Genomic DNA, 27,304 nt, shown 5'->3' with positions numbered 1-27,304 from the left:
GGTGTTTCCTGGTTAGTGTTTGAAAGGATCCAGGATTGTCTTAATCTTGTGTTGCCAGGTTTGTATTCTGGATCCCTGATGTCTCTTGTATTAGTCTTTTTTTGATTATATTCAATGCCACTCACTATAAAGATGACAGACAGAATGCCTTTCAGAGAGAACTCAGCTTCCATAGAGGAGGTGTATAGGAGTATGAACCCACAGAGGTTTTCTTATGAAAGTATCTTTTCATTGTCTATATTGTGTGTGGACTGGGCTGGGCCATTCTGCCAGGCTTTTGGTTTACAGTGGAGGTGAAATTCCTTGCAGCTTCTTATATTTCTCAATTGTTATCTGGTCCCTTCTACTGATCAGTCAAGGACAACCTCTAATTTTCTTAATTCAAAAGTTCCTTCTTATTGCTTTGACAGCATTAAGGCTAGATTGTTTTTCACTAAATATTTTTCTGAACACACAGCTGAGTGAAAAATTAGGTTATAGATGAGCATGTTTATTATTTTTATCCATATATATGGTAAAAAGATTATAGAAGGTCATTCATTAAAATGTTAGTTGTGGATATCATTAGAGGATTAAATTGTTATTTAAATTTTCAGGATCATTTCTCCTTTTGTACAGCCAGCATGCACTACTTTCAGAAGCATAAAAAATTCTTATCACATGTCTTAGTTTGTATTTCATTGCTGAGAAGAGACACCATGACCGAGGCAACTCCTTTAAAGACAAACATTTACTTTGAGCTAGCTTACAGTTTCAGAGGTTTAGTCCATTATCATCACAGCAGAAAGCATGAGCATGTGCAAGCAGACATGGTGCTAGAGAAGGAGCTGAGAACTATACATTCTTATCTGAAGGCAGCAGGAAGAGATTGGATGTGCTTCTCACTGGATGCAGCTTGAACATTTAAGATCTCAAAGCCTTGACTCCACAGTAACACACCTCTTCCAACAAGGCCACACCTCCTCCTACAAAGTCACACCTTCTGCAACAAGGTCATACCTCTTAATAGTGCTACTCCCTGTGGGCCAAACATTCAAACACATGAGTCTATGGGCACCATTCCTATTCTGACCACCACACCCAGTTTTGTGAAATAAACCTCAAAGCACTTCCAGCAGTGGCTGCTATACTACTTCCAGAGCTTTGGGAAATCTGTAGGTTTTCTGGGCTTCTGGTACATGATCTCTGCAGCAATATACACTATAGTATGGGAGTTAATGGAAAAATAGTTGTTTACTTTGTCTTTAATATTAAGTTATGGTTAGGAAATATTAATATAGGAAGATGCTGCTGCTGCTGCTTAAGTGGCCACAGAGAGTCAGTGACTTGTTGAGACTTGCATGGACTTTTGAGAATGTTGAGTGCTGCTGACTTCAGTCTGAGGCAGGCTATATAGAAGCTGCAGTCCCATCTCCTTTGCCACCTCATAGCTCATCAGTTTTCTCCTTATCAGTTGCTTATCTTTCTTTCTCCCTCCTTCTTTCTCTTTCTTCCTTTCTTTCTCTCTCTCTTTCTTTCTTTCTTTCTTTGTCTCTCTCTTTCTTTCTTTCTTTCTTTTCATATTTATTTATTTATTTATTTAATTTGTTTATTACAAAGCTTTATCATTTGTCTCCTGCTCTGAATGTCTGTACTCCATGAGGGCAAGGATCTGAGTTTATTTTGATCCATGATGTCTCTGTGGCAAAATATGTATGTGGAATAAAGGGCTGCATAGAAATAGCTATGTATCTATGTGTGCATTACACAGCAGTGCAAGAGGCACAGAAATAGACATGAGGCAGTAACAAAGTGGGTGGCATTTAGCAAGCAGAATCTCAAGGAGTCACAGTAACAAAGTTGGATGGTCGGGTTGAGACAAACGATAGATGAAGTTGGAATAAGATAGGGGAATCCAAATAAAAATTGAGCTCTCTGGGATTGCATGCTAAGAACCAAGCAGGACTTTCTGACAGGACACTCAGTCAGATTCTAGCATTGGTATGAAGGGAGCAGTGAGCCTCTCATCCTGATCCACAGTAAAGGAAATATACACACTTGTACAAAATTTACAAGAACAGAACCTGGCTCCCCTTTCCTTCTGTCTGTGTTAGCAGTACCTGAGCCAAGCAGTGGGATCTCAAAGGCTTTATGCTTGGCACCATTCCACCTGATGATATCAGACAGCTACACTCAAGCAGAAACAGAACACTTAAGGAGACACTGATCTTTTTCTTCAGGCTTCTCTGAAGCTTTAATTAAATGAACTGGATTTGTGCCCTGTGCTTTAGCTCTGTGAGAGGCACACTGTGAATATGTGTGTGAGTGTTTTGGTGGTGCTCATTTGTGATGAATATGGATGTGAATGGAATTCACTTAGTATAAAATGTTTACACAGCATAGTGAGCACACCTTAGCTGTGTCTGAAGAGAGATAACATGCTTTTTGCTTCATTCAGCGTCTGAGGTGACATGTCATGAGCTCCTACTGCCAAGTAGAAATCATGAATTATAATTGAAAAATTAAAATTGTAATTACGTTGGGCAGAAGTGACGCCCTGTGTTCCTTCTAGGTAGTGTTTGATTGATAGTCTCAGGGGATTTTAATTTACTATTTTTAGATTATTACAAGGAGACACAAAAGAAGTGTCATTGACAAACTTTATAATGAAGTAATCTAGAAACATTAAAACAAAGAACAGCAAGAAAGTCTGAGGAAGTCTATGCTAAGTGGTGCATGGAATCTTTGGTTTAAGTCCCTTGTCTGAAAGCCAAAGTGAAATTCCCTATGTCATAGAAGGAACATCTTTCCATCTCAGCATGGAACTGAAAAAAACACACAAGAAGTAGGCAATGAGAGCAGCTTAGACTACCTTAGTCATCCATGTATGTGGCAAATATTCATTCCTCCATATTACAGTGGATAGTGCAGTATATAGTGGTGTTTTTAAAACCTCACCTGCCTGGTTTTAACTCAGTGGTTGGGCTCTGTAGTATTGAACTTCAGGCTCAAAGGTGGCTAGACATCCTTGACCTTAAACCTTTTATTAGTATGAATAAAGGTAGTCTAGATGTTGTGGGGCCCTGAGGAATTTGGGGTGTAGAGGAGACAAGAATGAAAAAGAACAAAGAACTATAATGACTGGGTCACCTGTGCTGTGTAATCAGTCTCTAGTGGGGACAGAAGAATTTGAAAATATACCAGTGCCTTAAATAATAAGCAAAAACCTCTATGGCCTTTGTAGTCTTTCCTCTGCCTTGGATGTCCATGAATCCTCTGCATTACTTCAATTTCTCTTTGAACTTTCAGAGCTCAGTGGGAATTCATTGTGCATAACGTGATCAAATGACAGGGCTTGAAGGAGGCTACACCCCTTTGAGGAAGACCCCAGGTGCCTATTGTGACTTTGAATCTGTTTCATCAATAGCTGCTGCACAGAATATATTCGTCACTCCTCTTTGGTTATGGAAATCCTATGCTCACCACAAAACCCTTCTCCATCTCTAACCCCCACTCTCCAAACTGATTCAGCACCTGCTCCCTGGACAGCAACCTTTAGAGCCTTGGGTCTTGTTTCACCCAAGTTCTTATTTCTACAAGCACATTATAAACTTCCTTAGGAGCAAATTCTACCTTTCTTTAAGCTTGTAATATGGAAGGATGGCTGACAGATGAATGGATAGGTAGATTCATAAAAAAAGTTTAGGAGCCACCAATAGGAATGGAACCGAGTTTAAGTGATGTGCTGTTCTTTCCAATTGCACAAAGTCATAAATAGGTGGGGGAAACTTGCATTTCCAGTTGGCAAGGAACGCCTATTCTGTTCATTACTGTTCCCTCCAGGAAGCATCTCACCCTCCCACCTTTCCTCATTCATTTTATATACCACACTTAAAATTGGAAGCATAACCTTGCTCAAGAATGTGCAAAACAGGAACATGGTAATGAACTCCTGTTGCTGCTATAAACTTGATGAATGGCTTATGGAGGAAGGACAAGGAATGGCAACCTCAGGCCAGTAATTAGCTCTAGACATTCCTCCTTAACCCTCGGAGCTCCCAGGGTCTCAACCACCAACCAAGGACTGCACATGGAGGGGTCTGATTGTTCAGGCAGCATGTGTATGGTAGAGGATTGCAAAGTCGATCATCAATAGGAGGAGAGGACCTCGGCCCTTTTAAGGTTCTGAGCCCCAGTGTAGGGGAACACCAGGGCCAGAAAGTGGGAGAGGGCGGGATGGCAGGCATGGGGAAGGGGGAGGCAACACGGGTTTGGTTTTGTTGTTTTTGTTTGTTTCTTTGTTTTTTGGAGGGGAAACTGGGAATGGAGAAATTCACATGTAAATAAAGAAAATATCTAAAATAAAAAAGAAATAATAACGAAAAAAAAAAAAAAAAGAACTTGTGTTGACCAGCAGTGTTCACTCTATTCTGTGTTCTCTCAGGGTTCTGTTGCAGGAATGTTACTGGGTCTTGGCTGTGCATAGGAACAAAGACTGTCTCTGTGTTTCTTCCCAGCAACCTGAGAGCCTTCCTAGAGTGCGCCCCTTCAGAACCATCTCACTTAAGATTCCGGTTATGCCTTACCTGGAGGAGACCTTATGTGTTACCATGACTTCTGTCTTCTGCTTACCTCAGACTTCAAGGAAAAAGTGATTTTATTATGTCTCTATTCTTGTCTATGATATCTTGCATCCAGGAGAGCCTTGTTCAGTATACTATGGGGTTCATATAGTGGTCAGTTATGGTAACATCTGGACACACATCAAACTTTTTTTGTGTACAGCTGGTTCTTGAGCACCAATAGAGTGACTTTCAGAAATGGCAAGGTACTTTTATAAGTGACTAGTCAAACTAAAAGCTCAGGATTGTTTAAAGTACTAAATGTTCTCTGACAATAGCAAAAAGTACATTAACACTTTCTCTCATAGCCTATCATCAGATTAAGAAACAATGAGGCATGTGTTTCTACATACATTCTGTGCTTTGTTTCTAATTATTTTGTTTATATTTTATCAACTACCTTGAAACAGAGTGCTAGCTGTTTCTTTCAAATGGTATGCCACACTTTTCCTTCATGGGACTTGTATTTTGGGGGGCTTATTATTCAGTGTGAACACTAGACCAGTAACATTGAGTCCGTCTGGCTTGTATAGAATTTTGTGTAACATCCTTTTAAATCTGCCTTTCTGTATTAGTTAGAGCCACAGGTACTTGGTATGTTCATTAGCATTTGATATGTCTCACTGTACAAACTAAGCAGGAACTCATGAAGTATTCACTGAGGTTAACTAAAGTAATTATTTTTTTAGACATGGTGACATATACATAGAATCAAGTACTTGGAAGGCAGGGGTAAGAAAATCAGCAGATCAAGGCCAGTCTTGACTACATAGGAATTTTAAAGTTAACTTGGGCTACATGAAACCCTTTCTCTAAAACTAACTGACTAATTATCCTATTTTTTTTCAGTATGAAATATTATGTATCTTGACTAAAATGTTGTAGTTAAGCATAAATGGCAGTAGAATGTTAATTTTAAGTTGAGATTGGGAGAAGTATAAAACAAGAACAAATCTAATGAATTTAATTGACTTAGGAAATTTTCTTTAAAAATAATTGGTGGTCCTAAGCGGCTGCAAACCCTTCAGCTTCTTGAGTCCCTTCTCTAGCTAATTCATTGGGAACTCTGTGCTCAGTCCAATGGATGGCTGTGAGCTTCTATGTTGGGCAGTGGGCAGTTCTGAAAGCCGAAGTCCAGTAGAGCGGCCACCTCAGAACCACGGAGACCCACTGAGCAAAGTAAATTTGTTCACCAGGGACGGTAGGAGTTTGGTGATAGCTTCTGAGACCAGTGGCTCAGATTTCAGCCCAAACCCCTCACAGCTGCCCCTGCAGGAGATGTGTGCTCTATCAGGCAGACAATGCCTTAAGCTCCCAGCATTCTAGCTGGACCTTACACCCAGTCATCTGACCACAAGCCAGGCATGCCACGCCTCATACAATAAAAGGGGTGGTTTGCCCTCTCCTCACTTTCTTACCTCCTCACTCTCTTACTCTCTTGCTCTCTCTCTCCTCTCTGCTCTTTGTTTTCTTCTCTGCCTTTCTCCCTCTCCTTCCTTTCTCTCTCTCTCTCCTTCTTCGCCTTTCCTTCTCTTTACTTAACCAGCATATTCTATCCTTCCTACAATAAAATAATTCATTTACACATTGCCTCCTTTTTAATTAAGGTTCCGTGCAGCAAACAGGTCATGACCTGGGGAGAGAGAGAGGCCTGGGCCTCAGCAGCAGGCCCACTGCCACCAGGGAGAGAGAGACACAGCAACAGGCCCGCTGCCTTTGGAACAATACCTCTACTTCTGTATTAGTCAACAATATGAACTAACTAGTACCCTCAGAGCTCCCAGGGACTAAACCACTAACCAAAGAGTACACATGGTGAGACTCATGGCTCCAGTTGCATATGTAGCAGAGGACGGCCTAGTCAGTCATTAGTGGGAGGAGAGGCCCTTGATCTTGTGAAGGTTCTATGCCCCAGTGTAGGGGAATGCCAGGGCCAGGAAGTGGGAGAGGGTGGGTTGGTGAGCAGGGGGAGGGGGGAGGGAACAAGGGTTTTTTTGGAGAGGAAACCAGGAAAGGAGATATCATTTTAAGTATAAATAAAGAAAATATCTAATAAAAAATAATTGGTGGTACAAGTTTGGTGTATTTGTGTGTGTATGTGTGTGGTGTGCATATGGATATATGGATGTGTTCATTTATTGTGTGTGTGTGGTGTCCATATGGATACATGGATGTGTTCATTTATACGTGTGTGTGTGTGTGTGTGTGTGTGTGTGTGTGTGTGTAATCCAGAAGGCACTGATGAGTGTATTCTTCTATTGTTCTCTTTCCTATTTTTGAGGCAGGGTCCCTCAGTAAACCTGGCCTGACTATGATGGTTGGCCAAATGAGCACAGGGGATCCTACTGTCTCCAATTCTTCCCTGCTCCCTGCCCAGTTGGGCCAGTTCTTAATAATAGATGTATTTACTGAAGCATTATATTATTCATGGCTTGGATCAGACAACCATCTTATTCAAGGGCATGCTTGATGCTGAGAAAAATCACACAATTACTCATCTCAGCTTCTGTTAATGGGTTGGTGTGGGATATTAAGAAGATAATTGGTGCAGGAGGGAATATAAAACACGATACCTACATAGCAGCATGCCAGCTATCACCACAAATAAAATCAGAATTGTATGAACATGTATTTATATAACTTTGACTTTTTTCCATGTAAAGTGGCTCAGTAAGGTTTCTGGTGAAAAATGTGGTTCAGCAAATTGTTTTTGTTATTGTTGTTCAGCTACAGGATGATCTCTCTTGGAGATCAGAGACTATGCTGTTGCCCATAGCATCCAGCAGTGGTCAGCACATTAGTCTCATCAAATCACTCTTTGGTGTGTTGTATTCATCTGGGGGCCCAAGAGGAATTAGTTGCATTATTGCCTGATGGATGGATTAGTTTTCTTGGTTTGTGTGGTTTCTCTTAGAGTTGCTCACAAGTAGGACAGAGCAAACACACAGTGTATGCATTAATCAGAAAGAGGTATATATGGTTTGAAGATGATTCTTGGCTTTACAAGCCTCATCCTCATTGATGAATAGTAGTGAAGGAAGTACCAGTCATTCACTCCATGATCCCTGATGGATCACTTGATGGATTAGCTGATGGCATCCATCACTCTGTATTTGTCTTGAGGATTCGACTATAAATCTCTTTCCTTTAAAAGCCTCCATCAATGATCTTGAGATTGGCCTCACTTCCATGAAGTGAGCAAGAGGTTCACTCTCTGTGCTCCTCCATCAGTGATCTCTGGATTGCCCTCACTTCCATGAAGTGAGTGAGAGGTTCACTCTCAGTGCTCAGTGCATTTGCTGTAGGTTTGGTGCTGAGTTAGAACACTGTTATTCCCTTCCAAACCAAATGCTTATTTTACAACATTAAGAAGTCACATTGCATTTGATTTCACTGAGTGTCACATGTCACATAAAGATGAACAAGGAATGGATTAAAGGGAAGGAATCAGGTTACAGTTTAAATATCCATGTGAAGACTGGCAACAGGCAGTTTGCTGTCCCCCTGTCCTTTAATGGTGATATGAATCTTAGAGTAGTATGAACCTGTTCAGAGAAAAGAACATCCTTTCTTCATATGTGAGTTCACGTGTGTGTGTGGACATTCAATCTAGAGATGTCCCACACTGATAAAGATCATGTGACTAGGAAGTCAGTCCTCCAGAGTGGCTGTGGCCTTCCTTTTGTTCTTTTTTTCCTTCTTAGTCTAAAGGGAAATTATCTGAGAGGAACCAGTGAGGAGCCTCATTGGCTCTCAGGGTCATTGGGTTCTTCAGACTGTTATCTTTCCTGAGAGAAAACTGAAGTAGAAAAACAGTTGTGAATCTGACTTACAAAATGAGTTTGAGTATGATAATCATTCATAGTATATATTCATATAAATCATATAATATCACTTAAATATATAATATCACTTTAAATATGTAATTTTAAAATACATTGCTCATATTTCAATATGGTTGGAGAAATGCTTGGGATAAGAATAGTAAGCTTTAAAGATGTATTTATTATGTCTATAGTGTTCTGCCTGCCTGTATGCCTGCAGGCTAGAAGAGGGCACAAGATCCCATTACAGATGGTTATGAGCCACCATGAGGTTGCTGGGAATTGAACTCAGGATCTCTGGAAGAGCAGTCAGTGCTTTTAATCACTGAGCCATCTCTCCAGCCCAAGAATAGTAAGCTTTAAAGTGATTTTCTTCTTAAACCAAGACCAAACTAAAACATGTGTGTGTGCACATGCACACACATGTGTTTGTGAATGAGTGTGTGTTTGAGAATGAATGTGTGTTTGTGAATGGGTGTGTGCATATGTGTGTGCTTGTTTGTAGTTTTGTGAGTGCATGTTTGTGTGTGTGTGTGTGTGTGTGTGTGTGTGTGTATGTGTATAGCTCTAAAAGGTTAAAAAAGAAACCAAGAGATAAGGGTGAAAGATTGACAAACGGAAGGCTATTCTCATTTCCTTTAGGTCAGCCCCATCCTAAGTGCTTTGGAAAATATGGGAAGATCAAGAGACAGAACCATGCATGGTTGAGCTGAGACACCACTAATACAACTGAGTATATATACGCTCATTCCTCTTACTTTGAATTTGCACACACTTTTAATTTAGCAATGTACCCTGATATCCAAGTACAAATTACATGTTTGCAATACATTTGGCATCAATAATTGCTGTCTTTATGCACAGACTCTCTTTAGAGGTTCAGAACCACTGGAGTCGTTGACTTCTACTATACTCATATAGGCTCCTTGGGTATTTATCTCTTATTCTTGTGTATTTCTTTCCCTGGATGTTTAAATTCTGAAATGGACTGAGCTATAAAAACACATCCCTAGTCATCTGATTTCTGTGTGGGCTGGCCAGAGTGAGTCTGAATACTACAGGGGAAGTTATGAAGTGTTAGACTCAGATAGTTTATTTGCTGAGGGGAGGGCAGGTGAGTAGGACCAGAGTCCATGTGAGTCTTTTATTGTTTAAAGTATCTTATTAAGTCATAAATGCCCCAGATGGATGTGGATGTGATGGGTATGGCTAAATGAAGAAATAAAAATAAATTGTTTGTGCATCGATTGAGCTTGCCATTAGATTATATGTTCTTTATTTCAATACTGCCCTATAAAAAAATAACTAGCATGAGTCTCCAGAGCAGAGCCATGAGGATATTATTAACTTGCGTACCATGCTGCCTTAATTGTATCTTCCCTGGACAGATGCAAACACTGAGCTACTGTCAGGGAAGAAAAGGAGGCTACTTCATCTTCTTATGTATCTGTGAGTGTTGCAAGATTTTCCCTGTCCAATCACATTAGGGCAGTGGCAGGCCTGTGATTGGACAGGAAAAGGGAGTCAGAGCTAGGAGTTTGGGGGGACAGATAGAGAGGTAGCAGAAGAGGAGGAGAAGTCAACATGGAGGCAGAAGAACAGGAAGATGATCCTGATCCCACGTATTTTAAACAGCCACAAGTAACTAAGATTTTCATAAGGTTAGAATAATTGGGTTAAAGCTTTATCTTTATCAACTGACTCTGAATTTATTGTACTGGCATCTTGTAAAATATGATATTATTAATACATAAATGTAATTGGTTAACTATAAGCTTAAGAGTCTTAATTATACCGGGTAACTAGGCATTGAGATGGCTCATCTTGAGGGGTGTGGGGTGTTGCATGGAAGCAAGATGAACTCTCTAGCTGGGAGAGAGGTGAGAACACACAGAGCAGGACCCCTGCCAGGACATAGTGTTGTGGCCTGCCAGTACCAGTACTAGAACAGGAACACAGACCAGCAGAGCAGAAGAGATGGTGGGATAACTTTTTTAATATTTACCACAACATGTGAGTGCTGTTGAAAGGTCTCTCCCACAACCCGCCTTACCAAGAAAAGTCAGAAGAGTGAAGTATGCTGATACGGAAATCTTAAAGCCTGGAGATGTCTTGGCTGTTGGTTAGAAAATGGTAGCTAGCTGTACTTTCTGGCAAGCCAAAAATGCCGTGAATAGCATCTGTCACATTCTACCATAATCTTATAATCTGAGCTGCTGAATGTAAGATGCCAAGAAGGAATTGCTAGAACATAAATATGTTGCAGAATGGCATGGCAAAGTAGGTAGATGATCTTAGTGGTAGGAAATGTGCTATCCCAAGAAAGGAACCAAAACCCACATCTTGGTCATTGAGTGCTCGAGAGTCCACAGCAGGGCTCTCTTCTCTATCCGTTCCCTACATTCCCCTTTGCAATCCTACCCAGTCAAGGACTTCCCACTTTTGGCCTCATGGATAAAGTATTAGATGAATGAGGTGTGGAGATCTGTATGAAAGAGAGTTGGGATTATCTCCCAAATCATAGATTTATAGGAACTCTGTTTCCCTTTTAGATTGACTCATTCTCCTGGCAATATGTAGAAGAAATAAAAGCAAAGCAAGCAACCCCCATGCCAGGATATGAATAAAAATCATTACCTTCCTGAACATGGCAGCTTTTAGATACTGCAGGAGTAAATTTTAAGAAGCCTCTTAGAACAGTTGAAAACAAAGAGACTTATAGGAAACCCTAAACCACAAGAACAGGAAGGGCAGCAAGAAGAGAACATCTGTATTCTTGGTTGAAGCAATAAATACAATGAAAATACTTATTTTCAGGCCATTTATGCAGAACAGAAATGACATAAGGACTCATTTTCTGCACACTAACTCATCTTGACCTGACTCAATAATGGCAATTTAATGGATCCAACTTCTCTTTTTCTCAACTGTTAAGTTCATTTGCAACATACTAGGCAACTCTAACTTTGCAAATGCTCAGTCCTAAGTTACTCTCAGCAAAGTTTCACCTGAAAGTGAGTTGGCACAGTAGTGTAGGAGAGCAAAGCACCCCAGTAAGAGGATTTCTTCACTCCTCAGCAAGCTCAGTAGAATGCCACATGTTTGGCTCCTGAGAGCTCAGATATGCCGAAGCAGAAATGTTCTCCATTATTTAGTTATCTATGACACCAAAGGAAGGTCCAATGGTCTTCAGTTTTCTGAGCTCTCTCATTTTATAGAATGATTCCATAAAATGGTGGCTGTAGAGCTGGTGAAATGGCTTGGTAAGTAAAGGCACATGCCACAAATCCAAACAACTGAGTTCAAGCTACTGGACCTTCTTTGTGGAAAGATAGAACTAACTCCCCTAACCCCACATGTGTATGTAGCTTGTGTGCTCCTACATAAATGCACATACACAATAAATGAATGTAGTAAAAAAAAATAGTATTTGCCAATATAACCTTCTTCTTTATAGTAACTAATTAGATTTTGTTGTATGGCTATAAGTATTCTAGGGGTACATTAGTATCATTAAGGAAGTGTTATAAGGGTTACTGTTTGTATCTGTCATAGAACATGGAATAAAAAATGTTCACGTATGTAGATTATTTCCAAAGCTCCATGGGGAGCTGGAGATGGGGATAGAATGTGATTGTCATACTGGAGGCACTAGACCACCCTTCCTGTCTGTAGGCTACCCAGTCCACACTGGCCTCCCATTTTCCACAGACACTATGGATTGATCAGTCTCTCTTGCTAATTTCAGCAACTGGGACCCAGACTTTTCTTCATGATTGTAAGAATAAAGGGCAGGGCTAGAAAGGGCCCTGAGAGCTCTAGCAGGGAAGTGTCAAGAATGCAAAACCTTTGCTTCAATTCTTTTAATCTGTCCCAGTTGAGTACCAGGCACTGGCAATTGGGCGGGGCATCAGTTTGGTTTAGCTACTTGCAACAGTGCTCACTCTACAGTCCCTTTGTTACATCAACCTTTCTTTTCCTTCTGATATGGAGGCAGAGGCTGCAGTGTCAGGCCAATGTTCTTGTTTTTTATATGCAAATAAATCACTTGATTATATTTTTTGTCCTTATGTTATCATGAATATTTCAAATGAATTTTATATGGTTCATATTTATGGCTTGGGAGCTATTTCACTTTTTGGCTCACTGCCGTCTCATCTGCATATACCATATCTCAGCTGATGTTGATTGGTCTCATTTACATATTCATCATGCTCCTCTTTTCAAAGATATTTTGTTATAAACTGACTTTTCTTCCCCCTCCAGTGTTACAATAGCATGTAGATGTGTTTTTAAATTGTACTCATTTCCATACATAATTTTTCTGGTTCCCATAAATCACCACATTGTCACCTACTCCCCCACCCCAACTCTATTCAGCATAATCTTCACACTTTATACCAAGCTGACATATGGCTTCAAAGTAATTAAAAACAATGTAAACAGTTTACAGTGCACTTTGCAAAGCCACTTCACATTTCAGAGTTTAACGATTTCTGTGTTCTCCCAGTAAGTTCCAAAGCAATGAAGAGCTGGAAGGCTTGAGCTAAGGATGCTGATGAAGGCTACAGCATGAACAGTGACCCTATCATCTTCAATGGAGAAGCTTCCATTTCACCCAGAAGATTCTTCTGCTAACTGATTATAAAAATAGAGCTGATAAGTTTGAGCACATTCAGGTTGGTATGGCTAGAACGTGAGAAGAGGAATGGGGGAGTGTTCAGTATCAGGTGTGGGGAGGGACAGGAAATATGGCCAGATGAGCATGAGAATGAATGGACATCTGCAAATGATGAAGGTGGGGAGCTGGGGGGCATCTCCAGGATGTGACAGAGACCTGGGATAAGGAAGGCACTCAAGAATCAATGGGAGTGACCTTACCTGTGACTCACAGCATTGGAGATATGGAAACTAAAGAGGCTATCTCTTGTAGCCAGGCAGGAACCCCAGTAGAGCAATAGAGACGCCAACCCACCCACAAAACTTTCAACCCAGATTTTATCCTATCTACAAGAAATGCAGGGATGTAGAATGGAACAGAGGCTGAGGGAATGGCCAACCAATAACTGGGCCAACTTGAGACTTATCCCACTGATAAGCACCAATCCTTGACAATATTAATGATACTCTGTTATGCTTGCAGGCAAGTGTCTATGATGGCCCTTCTCTGAGAGACTCCACTCAGCAGCTGACTCAGACAGATGTAGATACCCACAGCCAAATAGTGGATGAAGCTTGGAGACTCTTATAGAAGAGTAGAGGAAGGACTGAGAGTCCCAAAGGGGATAGGAACTCCACAGGAAGATCAACAGAGTCAACTAACTAGGATGCTTATGACTTTCAGAGACTGAACTGCCAACCTAAGAGCAGACCCTGACTAGACCTAGGTTTCCCTCCATGTGTGTAACAGATATGCAGCTTGGTTTTCATTTGGGTCCTGAATAAATGGAGCAGGGGTGTCTTAATTAGGGTTTTATTACTGTGAAGAAAAGCTATGACCAGAGCAACTCTTATAGGGGACAATATTTAATTGTAGCTGGCTTGCAGGTTCAGAGTTTCAGTTCATTATCATCAAGGCAGGAAGCATGGCAGCATCCAGTCAGGCACTGCATTGGAGAAAGAGCTGAGTGTTCAATATCTTGATCTGAAGGCAGTCAAGAGAAGACTGTCTTCTAGGCATCTAGGATGAGCTTAAAGTCCACACCCACAGTGATACCCTTCTTCCAACAATGCCACAACTCCAAATAGTGCCAGTCCTTTGGCCAAGCATATTCAAATAGGGTTATCCCAAAAGCTGTTGCCTGTCCTTGGGATTTCTTCTTCTAGCTTGGCTGCCTGGCCTGGCCTCAGTGGAAGAGGATGTGCCTAGTCTCACAGAGACTTGATGTGTCAGGGTTAGGGGATACCAAGGGGGTGGAAACCCTCTCAGAAGAGGAGAGAAGGGGATGGAGGGAAGAATTGTGGGAGGAGGTGACTGGGGGAGCAGTGAGTGAGATGTAAAGTAAGTAAATAAAAATAAAATGAATAAAATGAAGAGCTGGATTAATGGACCAGGAAGACTCATCTGCAAGGGTTAGGTTGGAAACTAATTTTCCTTTCTTTTTGGATGGGAAAAGGCACAGAAATTTTGTAATTTTAACAAGAGGAAGAGATGAGGATCCAATCCCATCAATGGGCCAGATGTAGAGATGAGATGTTTAAGATGCTTGACAACATTATGAATTAGGTGATATCACTAACACTTTTATAGCTGATGGATGGTTAGATGCTCATATAGCATGGAGGCAGATACAAGGAGTGAAGGAAATAAAGATGTATGACCTCAGACTGCACAATCTAGTTAAGTCCATGAGCATGAACCACATTGTATTTGGGAGTATCCTTTTCTAGTGGTAATTCACTGTGTTACCTTGGGCAGAAAACTGGATCTCTGTAGACCTGTTTCCTAATCTGCAGAATGGCTCTAATGGTGAAGCCTACTGCCTATGGGACAGAGGAGGAGGATGAAAACCATAGCTCTTTACATTTTCTCCCATTCTGTCCCTGTCCACTGGTGTGCTTTGTGCTATTCACCATAGCGCAGCAGCAAGAACAAGTTTCTGAATTACTATCTGATTGTGTCACTTCTCATACTCGCTCTTATGCACACATACACCCTTCCTTTATCCCATCCTAAACTTTTGCTTTACCAGTCTCTCTACACAGCGAGGGAGTCCCCTAACACAGGAGACAGTCCTGCTTTGAAGAGGTTAACGCTTTGCATGTTCTACTTGTCTCTGCCATCCCTTTTTTAGTACATCCATCCAGTGTCATAAAGTTTGCCATGAGACTTTAGTACATGTTATTTCTTCTGGCTGGAACATACTTTCTAGTCTGTTACATTCATTTAGGTGGTCATTCCTTCTGCTTCAGATTTCCACACCAATGTTATTTCCCCAGAGTCTTGCCTCAGAAGAGCCTCCCTTAACCCTTTCAGAAGGGAAAGCTGCTATTATAAGCATTCTCTACTAACAAACTCTCAAATTACTACTCTCTGTAGTGACTGTCACTGTGCAATTTGAGATTTACTTATACAACATTCTTTTAAAAAAATTTGTTTAACTGTATTTTCAAGTGCATTGGTGAGAGGGTATCAGATTCCCTGAAACTAGAGTTGCAGACAGTTTTGAGCTCCCATGTACGCATTGGAATTGAACTGGGGTCCTCTTACAGAGGAGCCAGTGCTCTGAACCACTAAGCCATCTCTCCAATCCAAAATTTAATTTGTAATTATATTATCAGAATACAAATTAAATACAAGGATCTTTTTATGCAGCATTGAATTTATGTTGCAGAGAGTAAGATACATACAATAAAAATATAATAAGCACAGACATAAAAGTGAGTGAAAAACATAATCAGTATAATGTGGCAAGAACAGACTTCTAAATATGAACAAAATACACTAAATAATATAAATGGTTATGGTTAATAGTGAAGGATTCAATAAGGAGATGGGCATGAAAATCTATTGTGACATAGGTATGTACATAGTCCCAATTAAAATATAGTTCACGATTTTTAAAAAAAAATACATGTTATGTGCAAAATCAGTGACAGGAACATTTGCTAGACTTTTCCGTTCTGAGATGCAGAAGAAAATAAACTCCCAACAGGTTTAAGGATAAGAAGGGAATTTAATGGTTCATTTAACTTGGTGGTCAAAATGGATGGCTTGAGGAAGAATGGCTTTAGGAGCAGCTTTATTCAGATGCTAGTGTCCTTAGTGGTCGAGCTCTCTCTGAGTCTTCCCTTCCATTATAGTAGTTCTGTTTTTATCTCCACCTCTGGTGGATAGATGGTGACAACTCTCCTGGCTTCACTTCTTTGTGGAGTTGTATTCCTGAAGAAAGAGTTGATCTTTTCATTGCTTAATCCATAAAAGTCTCAAAATTTATAATGACTTGCAGAGCCACTCCTCCAGCAGCCATGGAAGCTAAGAGAACATGATGTTCAAACTGCCTGCCACCTCAGTTATGAACCCATCTTCAGAGCAGGAAATGTTTCCCAAACCCACAGCTACTTAGTATGAAGGAGAAAAGAGCCACAAAATAAAACAGAAGTTGGTGCCTCAGAGCTGACATAGTGAGTGGGGTAGTAGGGATTCATTGTTGCTGATAGTTGAGTAAACAAAGTCTTCAAAGAAAATTAGCTCTTTCACATAGAAGAGCAATGTCACCAAAGTCACTGTGGCTCCGGTGGTTGGGGAAGGTTTCTGGAAGTGAACTGAGACTTGAAAGATGGTAGGAGTTATCCTAGCAGGAGTTTCTTACTAGCATCCTCATCACAGCTATTATCACTGTAGTTAACATCCATTGAGGACTTAACCATGTGACAGGGACTCACTGAAGCCTGCTGCACCCATCAGTTTTCCCCTATCCTTTCCTAAGTCATTTGATCTGGCAATTATAGTTGTTATTTGAGAACTTTGACAGAATAATTATATACCTTTGAAGAATTTGCAATCAAATACCAAGTGGGTATAGGTGAAAGGGAAACTGAAAGGGAGAAAGGCAGGGTTGCAGGGGATGTTGGTCTATCATGGTGCTCCTGATGGAAGAAGAGGACAATGCATGATAGAAGTGAATTTGGTCATATGAGTGACTTAAAGAAAATTGTGGAGAAGGGGGCATGGAAGATGAAGTCAGTAGTTACTGAATTTAGGAAATGGGTTAAAAGGTAAAGGAAGGACCTTAGTGAAAAGGAGGGGTCCAGAAAGAAGATGAGAGCTTAGGCATGGCCAGAACAGAGTGTGAGATGATGGAAAGAGGGTGATCCTGGAGATAAGAGGGATAGGTGAAGGAAGGAGGGAGAGCCTGGAGACTAAGGGGAGTCACCTGCCTTTTCACTTGTATTATTGCTATGTCAGTTTCCTTTGGCCAGCTTTTTAACTGTAGGATGGTCTGTCTGATTCTAAGTGCCCTGTAAGAGGCCAGCCATACTTGCTTGATTAAGTTTTATAAGGTCCATTGTTTGTTGTAGTCATTATTTTTGTCTGTATGAAAGTAGAAGGGTGTGGGGGAATACCCAGGATTATTTTATAGTCATCTAGTATATGCCACATCATTGTCAGGGCATTGGATAATCCACCAAAGAGCACCAATCTACTTAATCCCAAACCCCTCCAACTCTATGTATTTCATGATATGCTCTGGTCAGGTGAGTGCCTGCTCTTGTGGCCAACATTGAAAGATAGAACATTTTAAATTGAGACAATTTAAATAAGACAGTGATGAACTCCTTCAAAACTCCTTTATTAAAACACAGATGAGAAATCAAAGGTCTTAAAGGATATTTCAAAGTTACATAGTTTATATGAAAACGAGCACTCTACCAGAACTCTGACTACTATCGTGCAAGTAGGTAGTTAACTATGAAAACATAGCATTTCGTGCCCTTTCTGATAATAGATTGCATTCTCTCTTCCCCAGATATCATCAAGAAGTATTCGTAAAGGTAGGTGAAAAAATTAAGTGGAAAATTCCAACAGCTTCCAGAAGAAGCATATGAGCTGGAGGATGGCTTTCACTGAATCACAATACAACTATTCATTCCCCTTTCTGAACACTCACTACATCGATGAGTGTACTTACTGATATGGAACTTCTGAACCCTATTTGTGCCACTGTGAAGAACATATCTGCCTTCCAAAACCCTTGGAGAATGGGCCAGAGGCCTTCAAAGAAAGGGCATATTACTTGAGGTGTGAAAGGTATCCCTCTGGTTTTACTGCTGCACTCCACTTTGAGAAAATCCCATTTGGAGCCAACTGTAAGTTAAATTACATCATTAAAAAGGTGGTGTTAGTTATTGCAAAGGAGACTTCTTTGGCAGTCCTGAAAATGTTCTTAGTACTTATAAATGTTTGCATATCAGTGACCCTTGCTTGCATGCATGATGTGGGAACCAGAGGTCTAAAGAGTGCTGGGAATACAAATGTTCAACTTTGCTCTTGATTCAGTGCCAACCATAACTAGTAGGAACATGTCTTTGAGAGAAAAAACGGCTGTAAGCAGAACAAAAGAAAGGAAGTAAAGGATTGAGTTTATGAAATATCTACTCAAAAGGCTCTGGATAGCAACTCTTTCTATCCAAAAATGTGACTAAATGCTTATTGTGACCATTTATGTTCTAATGGAATTAGCAATTGCTCCTAAATATCGTTTCATAGGAAGCATGACAGAGAAAAGAAATAGGAAGACATATAAAAGATGTTTGGTACATCAGGTGACTTCTAAATGCAGTTTTTCCCATGGAAAAGATGTTCTAGGACACGTCGTTAAGGTCTTACATACCAGTACTGTAGGATTTTTTTAAAAATATAACATGCATAATGTTTCCATATATTCCTGCAATCTGCCACATAAATAAACTCTATCTTAATTGTAATATCTAAAAGTTATATAAATAGTTGTAATATTGTATTAGTTATATAATGACAATAAGTATTGCACACACACACACACACACACACACACACACACACACACACACACCAGAACATTTTTTCCCAAATATGTTCAATCTATGCTTTCTTGAATCTGATGATCAGGGACTCTGGATAAGGATGGACACCTGTATAGAACACATGCTACACATGATCCAAGGTCACCTTCCGTAGTCCACCTGAGACATTCACACAATGGCATCAGATACCTACATTTTCTCCAGGTCCCCAAATCCAGAAAATGATCCTTTTGGGATGACTCGAAGCTTGGTGAGCACAAATCTCCTGAAAAGAGAATGTGTACCATGCATTATCATCTATCCAACAATGAGCAATTGAATGTGAGATGAGTGACCTCAGGGAACAGCCAATACGTATGCAGTGTCTACCACAATAACAAGGGTTGAAAGCCCCCCCCCAAAGAAAAGTACTAGTCCAGGTTCTCTTTCTATGATGAGATGAATATAAGTGGTAAGGTTCTTACCATTGTATTTCAAGAAACACAGTAGCAGAACAAGGATCTTAGCCAAGGCCTGCCACGTATTAGGGATGAAATTCTGTATAAAGCCCCTTCTATTTCCCTATATCAGCGATCAACACATACGTAATATTGAGGTGACCTTGCATCCGATTTCTTGGGGTTGTGGGTGGGGAAATGAAAGCAGAAGAAAGCGTCCTTCATCTCTCACAGTTCACTGCAGTGAGCTCACTACCTGACAATCACCCTGGCACCACAGGTGAACTCCCCAGGATCCTGCCTAACTAAGAACTGCCCCTCCTATCCACACTACATCTTTTCATCTTTGTCTTGGGAAACCATTACAGCAGATGAAACCTTTCCTTTCTATGCATTTCTTGCTTCTATTTCCCCTTCTCTGTTGAATTCTGCCATTGATATAAAAACATGTCATCATTTTCCCCATTTATGAAGTCTTCTCTCTTAGTGTCAGCCATCTCCAGTTTTTGACATTCCTTTTGTTTGAAATATTTGTGTCACTCCTGCTAAAAAACAATTTTCATCGGCTCCTGCTCCATATCTCATTCAGGGAAAAATCCAAATTATTTACTGTGTCATTCAGAAGCCCAAAGGAGCTTCTGTTTTCTAGTCCCTAGATCCTCCAACCTGTTTTTTCTCCAAAGTTTTATAAACAGTCTAATTAATAGCAAGAGTTTACAATATATGTTTTAGGTACTATTTTCAGATTCATCCTCTCATCAATCCACCTATCTTCTATCTGGCTCCCTTGTCTTTCATTTTCTCAAAATTCACCTTCTCAGCTAGTTTTCTTTCTTTTTTTTCCCAGACCTCTTTATGTAAATTATAATCCCTCTGACATGTCCCTTGGTCTCCTTTCCTGATTAAAAATTTCTTTCTTTCTTAATTTTCTTTCAAAGATTTATTTATTATAATAAATAAGTACACTGTAGCTGTCTTCAGACGCACCAGAAGAGGGTGTCAGATCTCATTATGGGTGAATATGAGCCACCATGTGGTTGCTGGGATTTGAACTTAGGACCTTTGGAAGAGCAGTTGGTGCTCTTACCCACTGAGCCATCTCACCAGCCCAGAATTTTCTTTATGGTACTTCTAGTATGTTCTACATATGTGTATTTGCCTGCATGTTCATGTTATTGTCTCTCTCCCCATGAGTAGTGTGAGAGTTCTACAATGGCAGGGATTTTCTTCTGAGCTGTCACGTCATCTCACCCAGTCCCTGGCCCCTCACCCAGTCCCTGGCACCTCACCTAGTCCCTGGCACATTACAGCTTTCTCTACATAGGTTTTAGCAACACTAGCAGAGCAATGAATCTTCAGAAATTCTCCAAGCCCCAGTGTTTGTTTAGTTTCCATTCCTGACCACAGAGTACCTTGCATTGTTAGAATGGGTTTGGAATTTTCAGACGTCCTGTAGCTGTAAGAGAGGTACACAGGACTTTTATCTTCTTTTGCTTGAGCTTGGCTATGCTAAGCCCCTGCCTGAGATGAGAACTCATGGAAGAACACTGTCATGATCCCTTGCTCCGGAGGCCTGACTCTTCTGTCTCACCAACTCATCTTCTGTGCTTCTGTGTTTTCTAAAATTCTGAGGACCATGACTACATTATGTGATTTAAATTTATTAAAATAATAAAAGATTTTTTAAAAAAATGTATAAACATTATTATAAAAATTTGGAAGTCAAACTAAACCAAACCAACCAAAACTGAAGTCACACACCAGACCTGAAGTCTATACATCTCTTTGAACTACTATGTGGTTGAATAGTCATTTGGAATGGAAGTTATGTAGGTTCACAATGGATTTTGCACTTTACTATTGAACATTTTTATGGACCTTTACAGTTTTAAAAGTTCAATTTTCATTTTCTCCAGAAATAAATCACAACACATGTCATTTAAAAATGGATGGCTGTGCTTGTACAAAAGTGTCAAAAGTTTTTAAAAGCCAAAAGTAGGAAACTTAATCCCAGATGTTATTCTGAGCAATGGTGTATGTAAACCAGAATTTGAAGATAGAGAGAGCAATATGTTTGCTCCAGAAGATTTCCAGATTTGGTCACCAAGGAATCTGTATATGGATGTCAAAATGGTCCATCAAATAACAGAGAGTAAATGCAAAGGTCTCTGTTCTCCCTCCCTTTTCCCTCTCACTCTCTTTATCTCTTTTTCTTCTTCCTTCTCTCAACCTTATCTCTGCCTTCGAATTCATTTTCCTTAATTTTATATACATTACTGGAAGAAATGTACAGAAAATAGAGACCAGTGTATTTCCAATGAAATAACACTCAGAAAAAAGACCATAATTTGTGAAAGCTATAAACCCTCAAATTGAGAAATCTCAAGCTGTCTCAGGAAAAGGAATTAAATTTCATTGCTAAAGATCTGATCATGAAAACTGTGGATCCATAAGATAAAATATTTTTAAAGCACACAGAGAGAAAAAGATAAAATATCTCCAAAGAAAAAAAATAGAAAAGTTTCAAAAAAACATCTTCAAAAGTATTAGAGAAAAGTAATTGCCAATTTAGAATTATATGACTAGAAGATTACCATTCAAATGTGAGGGTAAAATAAAGATACGTGTAGATAAATTTAATTAGACACTAAAATACTTTTAGCAGAATTATTCCTTTAGATGATAAGATTTAATTGAGTAGGAAGACAGGCAGACACACACACACACACACACACACACACACACACACACAGAGCATGGAGAAACAGAAATTAGTACCCTTCATTGACTAGGTGGGAATTCATAATGGTCAAAAAACCCCACCAAGTCAATAAAGATTGAAAATTAGTATAAAAATGAATAACTTTCTTTGTCAAGAATGGAATTACTAAGTCACTTTGAAATTAGTTGTAAGATAATTAACTCCTGTTCCTCAATACATATACACTCATAAGGAAAATCAAAACAAAAACAAAATATTTACACTCCTTTAAATCATACATGGTCAAAGAAAAAGTTACAACTAGAAAATGATTTTGGGTAATATAAGAAAATACAATATAAAAAGTTATGCTGTTACATATGTATGTACATATATAACTTTTAGCTTTAAATTATTATAGTAGATGGGGGAACAAAAAGATGTAAAATTCACAAATTAAGCATCTAATAAGAAACTAGTAGATGAACTGAATGGTTGAAACAGAAAAATCACAAGACAATGCTTTTTTATTTCATTCCTTGTCAGAAAAAGTAAAACTCAAAAGCAATATGATAAAAAAACACTGATGTGCTTATTGCTATCAGCTGTCAGCTTGATAAGATATGGAATCATGTAAAAGACAACCCCCATACGTCTATGAGGATTGTGTTATTTGGGATGAGAACACCTAAAACATTGGTGTTATTATTTCATGGGCTGTGGTCCTAGGCGGACTTAAATAGTAGCAAGCCAGCCAAGCACTAGACTTGATCTCTGACTCTTTACTGTGGATGTAATACAGCAAGCTGCCTCAAGATTCATGCCACCTCAAGATTAGCTGATACTATAATGGATGCCCGAGTCTGTGTTGTTTGATGTAAAGAGACACCCTGACCATGGCAAGCTTACAAATGAAGTCATTTGGTTGGGGCTGGCTTACTGGTTCAGAGGCTTATGAAGTGAAAGTTTCTGATTTCGTTGGAGACTCACTTACGTCATGTGATATTTTTCTGGAAACTGTGTTGTGAGAGGATGTTTTACTGAAGCAGACACATGAGTGGATGTTTTGGTGAGAAAAGACAAGTGATGTTTTTATGGAAGATGCCTGCAAAAGGGCATGTGATATTTTGCTGGAGTGGATGCTTGAATGGATACATGAAGTTTGGAAAGGTTATAAATATAACCCAACAGACAGTGGCTGAATTGTTGAAACAGTGGTTTTCCTTGCTAATCTTTGCTGGCCTTTGTTGGGCTTTGCTAACACTGACTGGCAATGCTGTGGTATTGGTTCACCTTGCATTCTTCACTGATCATTTGTCTTGACTTTCTAGAGAGACATGTACCAAAGAACTTCTTGAGATATTCCAACAGCTCCTTGCTACTTCTCAGGACTAGTGCCAATTGTCAGAACCTCAGGGTTATTTCTAGCATGCACTGCCATTGCTGTTTAGTGAATGGTGTTTGAGAATTGATTAAGCTATCACTGCTGATTTGTATGAACTGAACTTTTGGTTTCCTGACAATGAAAATAGGGATCACCCAAAAGAATTATTTCTAAACAGGTCCAATATCTCCCCTTTGCCCTATTAACCTTTTCTTTCAGCTACCTCTGGTGGGTGGTCAGCTAGAATGGAGATTAAAACATTTAAGAACTCTTATTAAAGAAGGTTTTGAATAACCTAAGCCCATACACAGCCTTAGTCTATTATCATGGCAGGAAGCATGGTGGTATGCAGGCAGACATGGTGCTAGAGAAATAACTGAGATTTCTATATCTGGATCCACAAGCAGCAGGAAGACAGAGACTCATGGCTTGGCTTTTTGAAAATCTCAAAGCCCATGCCCAGTGACACATTTTCTCCAACAAGGCCATACCTCCTAACCCTTTCAAACACTGGAGCCCCATGATGACCAAGTATTCAAATCTATGAACCTATGGGGGCCAGTCTCGTTTAAACCACCACAGTGGACCATTTCTTCAAACTCTAAGCTGAATGAGCCCTTCTTCCCTTTTGTCAGGTATTTGGTCACAGCAGAGAGACAACTAATCATTAATGATACAATTGGTGAAATGAGAGACTGTCAATAGAGAAGTTTGAGGAAGATGAAACACTCAGGAGACACTAGGACTTGATAAAAAGCCCTTGAATTAGAGTAGTTTGATTTTGAATTTTATATTTCATGATGATATAAAAGCAATAAATAATGCTTTTATTAGAAACTGTATTCTAATTTTACATTTTGCTCTTTTGCTGGTTAGCACTATGAGCAACAAAATCAAGTCACAGCCATCAGGATAGGGAAGCCATCAGGATAGGGAAGAAGACAGCAGACACTTTACAACATTTGCTTCTAAGAATCATTTGGCAATTGATTTTTGGCTATATCATACCATCAAGGATACCAAAAGCCACGAATGCTCAAATATTTTATATAAGATGGTATAGTGTGTGCATCTAGCTAATATATGTTCTCCTGTATACTACTGCATAAACCATCTCTAGGTTACTTATGATAACTAGTTTTACTGTATTGTTTGGGAAACATGGCAAAAAGAGCTTTGTACAGGTTTAGCATTAGAAAATATTTTTGACTCATGGTTGATTGTATCTGTGGATGCAGATGGCTGACTATTTTGAATTGGCACTGCTTTTCTGGATATAAGTATTCAAAAAATTGCATTAGTTGTTTACCACATTGTCATTAAACAGGCTTTTTGGTTAGATGATTTTGACCAATCACAGGCCATTGCAAGTATTCTAGCATGTTCAAAGCAGGTCAGGCTAAGCTCTTATGTTTGTTAATTTAAGTGTGATGATTTTTAAGTTGAAGATATAGTTATGCAATATATCTAATTATGTTCCTATCCTCCTCCCAGATTCTCCCCACCCCCAAATAAATTTTTAATTTTCAATGTTGAAATCAATTTTTCCAGATGTGAGTCAAGAAGCATCTGTATTGATAAAACCTAATCCTAATCTATATAAAGTTTTTATTCTAGATTTGTGAGGTTAAGGTTTTCTCTCCTTTTTGGCTAAAATGGAGAAGAATGGTTTTTTGTAATATTTAGGGTTTAGTGTAGGGTCTTTAAAATCTCATAGTTCTAGGTGCTGGAGAAATTATTCATCACTTAAGGGCACCAGCTGTTCCTTCAGAGGACTTGGGCTCAATTTCCAGCACTCATACGCTGGCTCACAACTATTTGTAACTCCAGCTCCAGCAGATCTGATCCCCTCTTCTGGGATTTGCAGGAACCATGCACACAGATGCTATGCAGCTATACATGAAGGCCAAATACCTATACCCACAAAATGAAGATAAATAAAAATTTAAAACCCTCATAATTCTATCATTTATGACAATTCTTCAAGACATCTATATTTGAGTGTTTATTGAAGGTAATTGACTTACTAACATTGAAAATTTTATCATTATGACTTAGTTACTCTAACTAATTTCAAAGGAGTGAGTAGATTTCTTCTAAGTTAAGAGCAAAAATAAAATCATTGTTGGTAAATTTTCATTATAGGAATAAATAACAGAGAACTAACAGAAAAGCTTTAAAATATATTACAACATATAAGTTAGTCTTGAGAGAGTAAACAGAAAAACAATGTGAAGAAGTAAGAGCAGCAATAAAGTAAATCTGAGAATAGAGAAAACTTACAAAACCAGAAACTCACTTTGTGGGAAGAGTAATAGTATAGAAATCAAATGTGTTCTTGCTGCACAGGAGACAAACACACACACCACTAACACCCATCACAAACTCACATACACTCATATACATGAATACACTCACACACCCTCACATACACACACACTTATACACATTAACACACATAGCCACTACACCCACAGCAAAACACACACTAAAACACACACACACACACTCACATGCACACACTCATGCATACCACACCCACACTCATACACATTCACATACACAAATCTACTCACACACACTTACATACACATACTCATACACACTAACACTCCCACATACTCTCACACTAACACACAGTAAAACACACACTCACATACAGAGACACTAATATACATACAAGTCTCTCTTTCTCTCACCCACACATACATGCACTAACATACAGTTACACACAGAGACTCATACGCACTCAGGCACAGGGATGGAGTCTATTTTAAATACTACAGATATGACAAACTTTAAATAAAACAACTCTAAGAATGTTTTTTTGATAACAGATTTTTTTAAAAAAAATCAGACAGCACAGAAAGTTTTATAGAAACAGAATTAGGAAAACTGTCTCAGATAGATAAGACACCAGATAGTTTGGTACTTACTAACAAATCATATTGATAGTTTAAAAACTTTCCACCAAAATATTGTATTGTGCCTCTTTAAATAGGAAAATTCCAATTTTACATAAATTTTACAAAAAGTACCCAAGACACCACCACAGTGCGAAAAAGAATGCCCTTCACCAATCTTACATGGCTAGTGGAAACTGGTAGCAAAGCCAGACAGAGAAATAACAGTAATAAAACATGTGCCTTACAGTATAAATAAATAATAAATCATTATCAACTTTGGTTTTCCCAAAATTAAAAAATTGCTATATATTAGAAAATTCTGTCAAATAAAATTGAATGTTAGAGAAAAAGTCTAATGTTTTTAATAGGTATAGAAAATGTATTTAATGAAACTGATGTGAACCATGAAAAAAAACTTTTAAAAAATTTTTTCTTCTTACCCGGGCAGTGGTGGCATACGAATTTAATCCCAGCACTTGGGAGGCAGAGGCAGGCGGATTTCTGAGTTCAAGGCCAGCCTGGTCTGCAGAGTGAGTTCCAGGACAGCCAGGGCTACACAGAGAAACCCTGTCTCAAAAAAAAAACCAAAAAACCAAACTAAAACAGAACAAAAACCCAAAAATTTTCTTTTTTCATACATTATATCCTGTACTACAGTTTCTCCTTCTTCTACCCTCCCAGTCCCTTCATCCACCTCAACCTTTCTTCAGATCCACTCCACCATTTTCCTTCAGAAGAAAGTGGGCCTCCAACAGAAAGAATATTTTATCTAAAAAAGTATAAAATCTATGAAAAGCTTGTATCTTTACAGCAGATCAGATGATCAGGATGACTAAGGAGGGGCAGTTATGATGTTTTGCTTCCCGGTATTACTATGGAAAAGGGAGGCAGGGTTCAGGAAAGGGTCCACTCTCCTTGCATGGATTCTAAGGCTTTGCCCTTTCC

General features: G+C 39.3%; 1 protein-coding gene across 4 annotated transcripts in view; it reads right to left on the bottom strand.

The window, feature by feature from the left end:
• Fshr (follicle stimulating hormone receptor) overlaps positions 1 to 27,304 on the bottom strand; it is a 178,864-nt gene that overhangs the window by 76,716 nt on the left and 74,844 nt on the right. For 3 of the 4 annotated variants that reach the window (XM_031356363.1, XM_031356365.1, XM_031356367.1), the window contains exon 2: positions 19,125 to 19,196. The exons of the other annotated variant lie outside the window; for it this stretch is intronic. In XM_031356363.1, the coding sequence (XP_031212223.1) occupies positions 19,125 to 19,196 (72 nt within the window). The remainder of the gene's footprint in view (positions 1 to 19,124; positions 19,197 to 27,304) is intronic. 4 annotated transcript variants of the gene reach the window in all.

Source organism: Mastomys coucha, unplaced genomic scaffold (genome assembly GCF_008632895.1).
Source record: "Mastomys coucha isolate ucsf_1 unplaced genomic scaffold, UCSF_Mcou_1 pScaffold6, whole genome shotgun sequence".
In the NCBI taxonomy this organism is placed as follows: Eukaryota; Metazoa; Chordata; class Mammalia; order Rodentia; family Muridae; genus Mastomys; species Mastomys coucha.
Note: the sequence above shows the minus strand (reverse complement) of the source record. Positions and strands in the feature narration are given on the sequence as shown.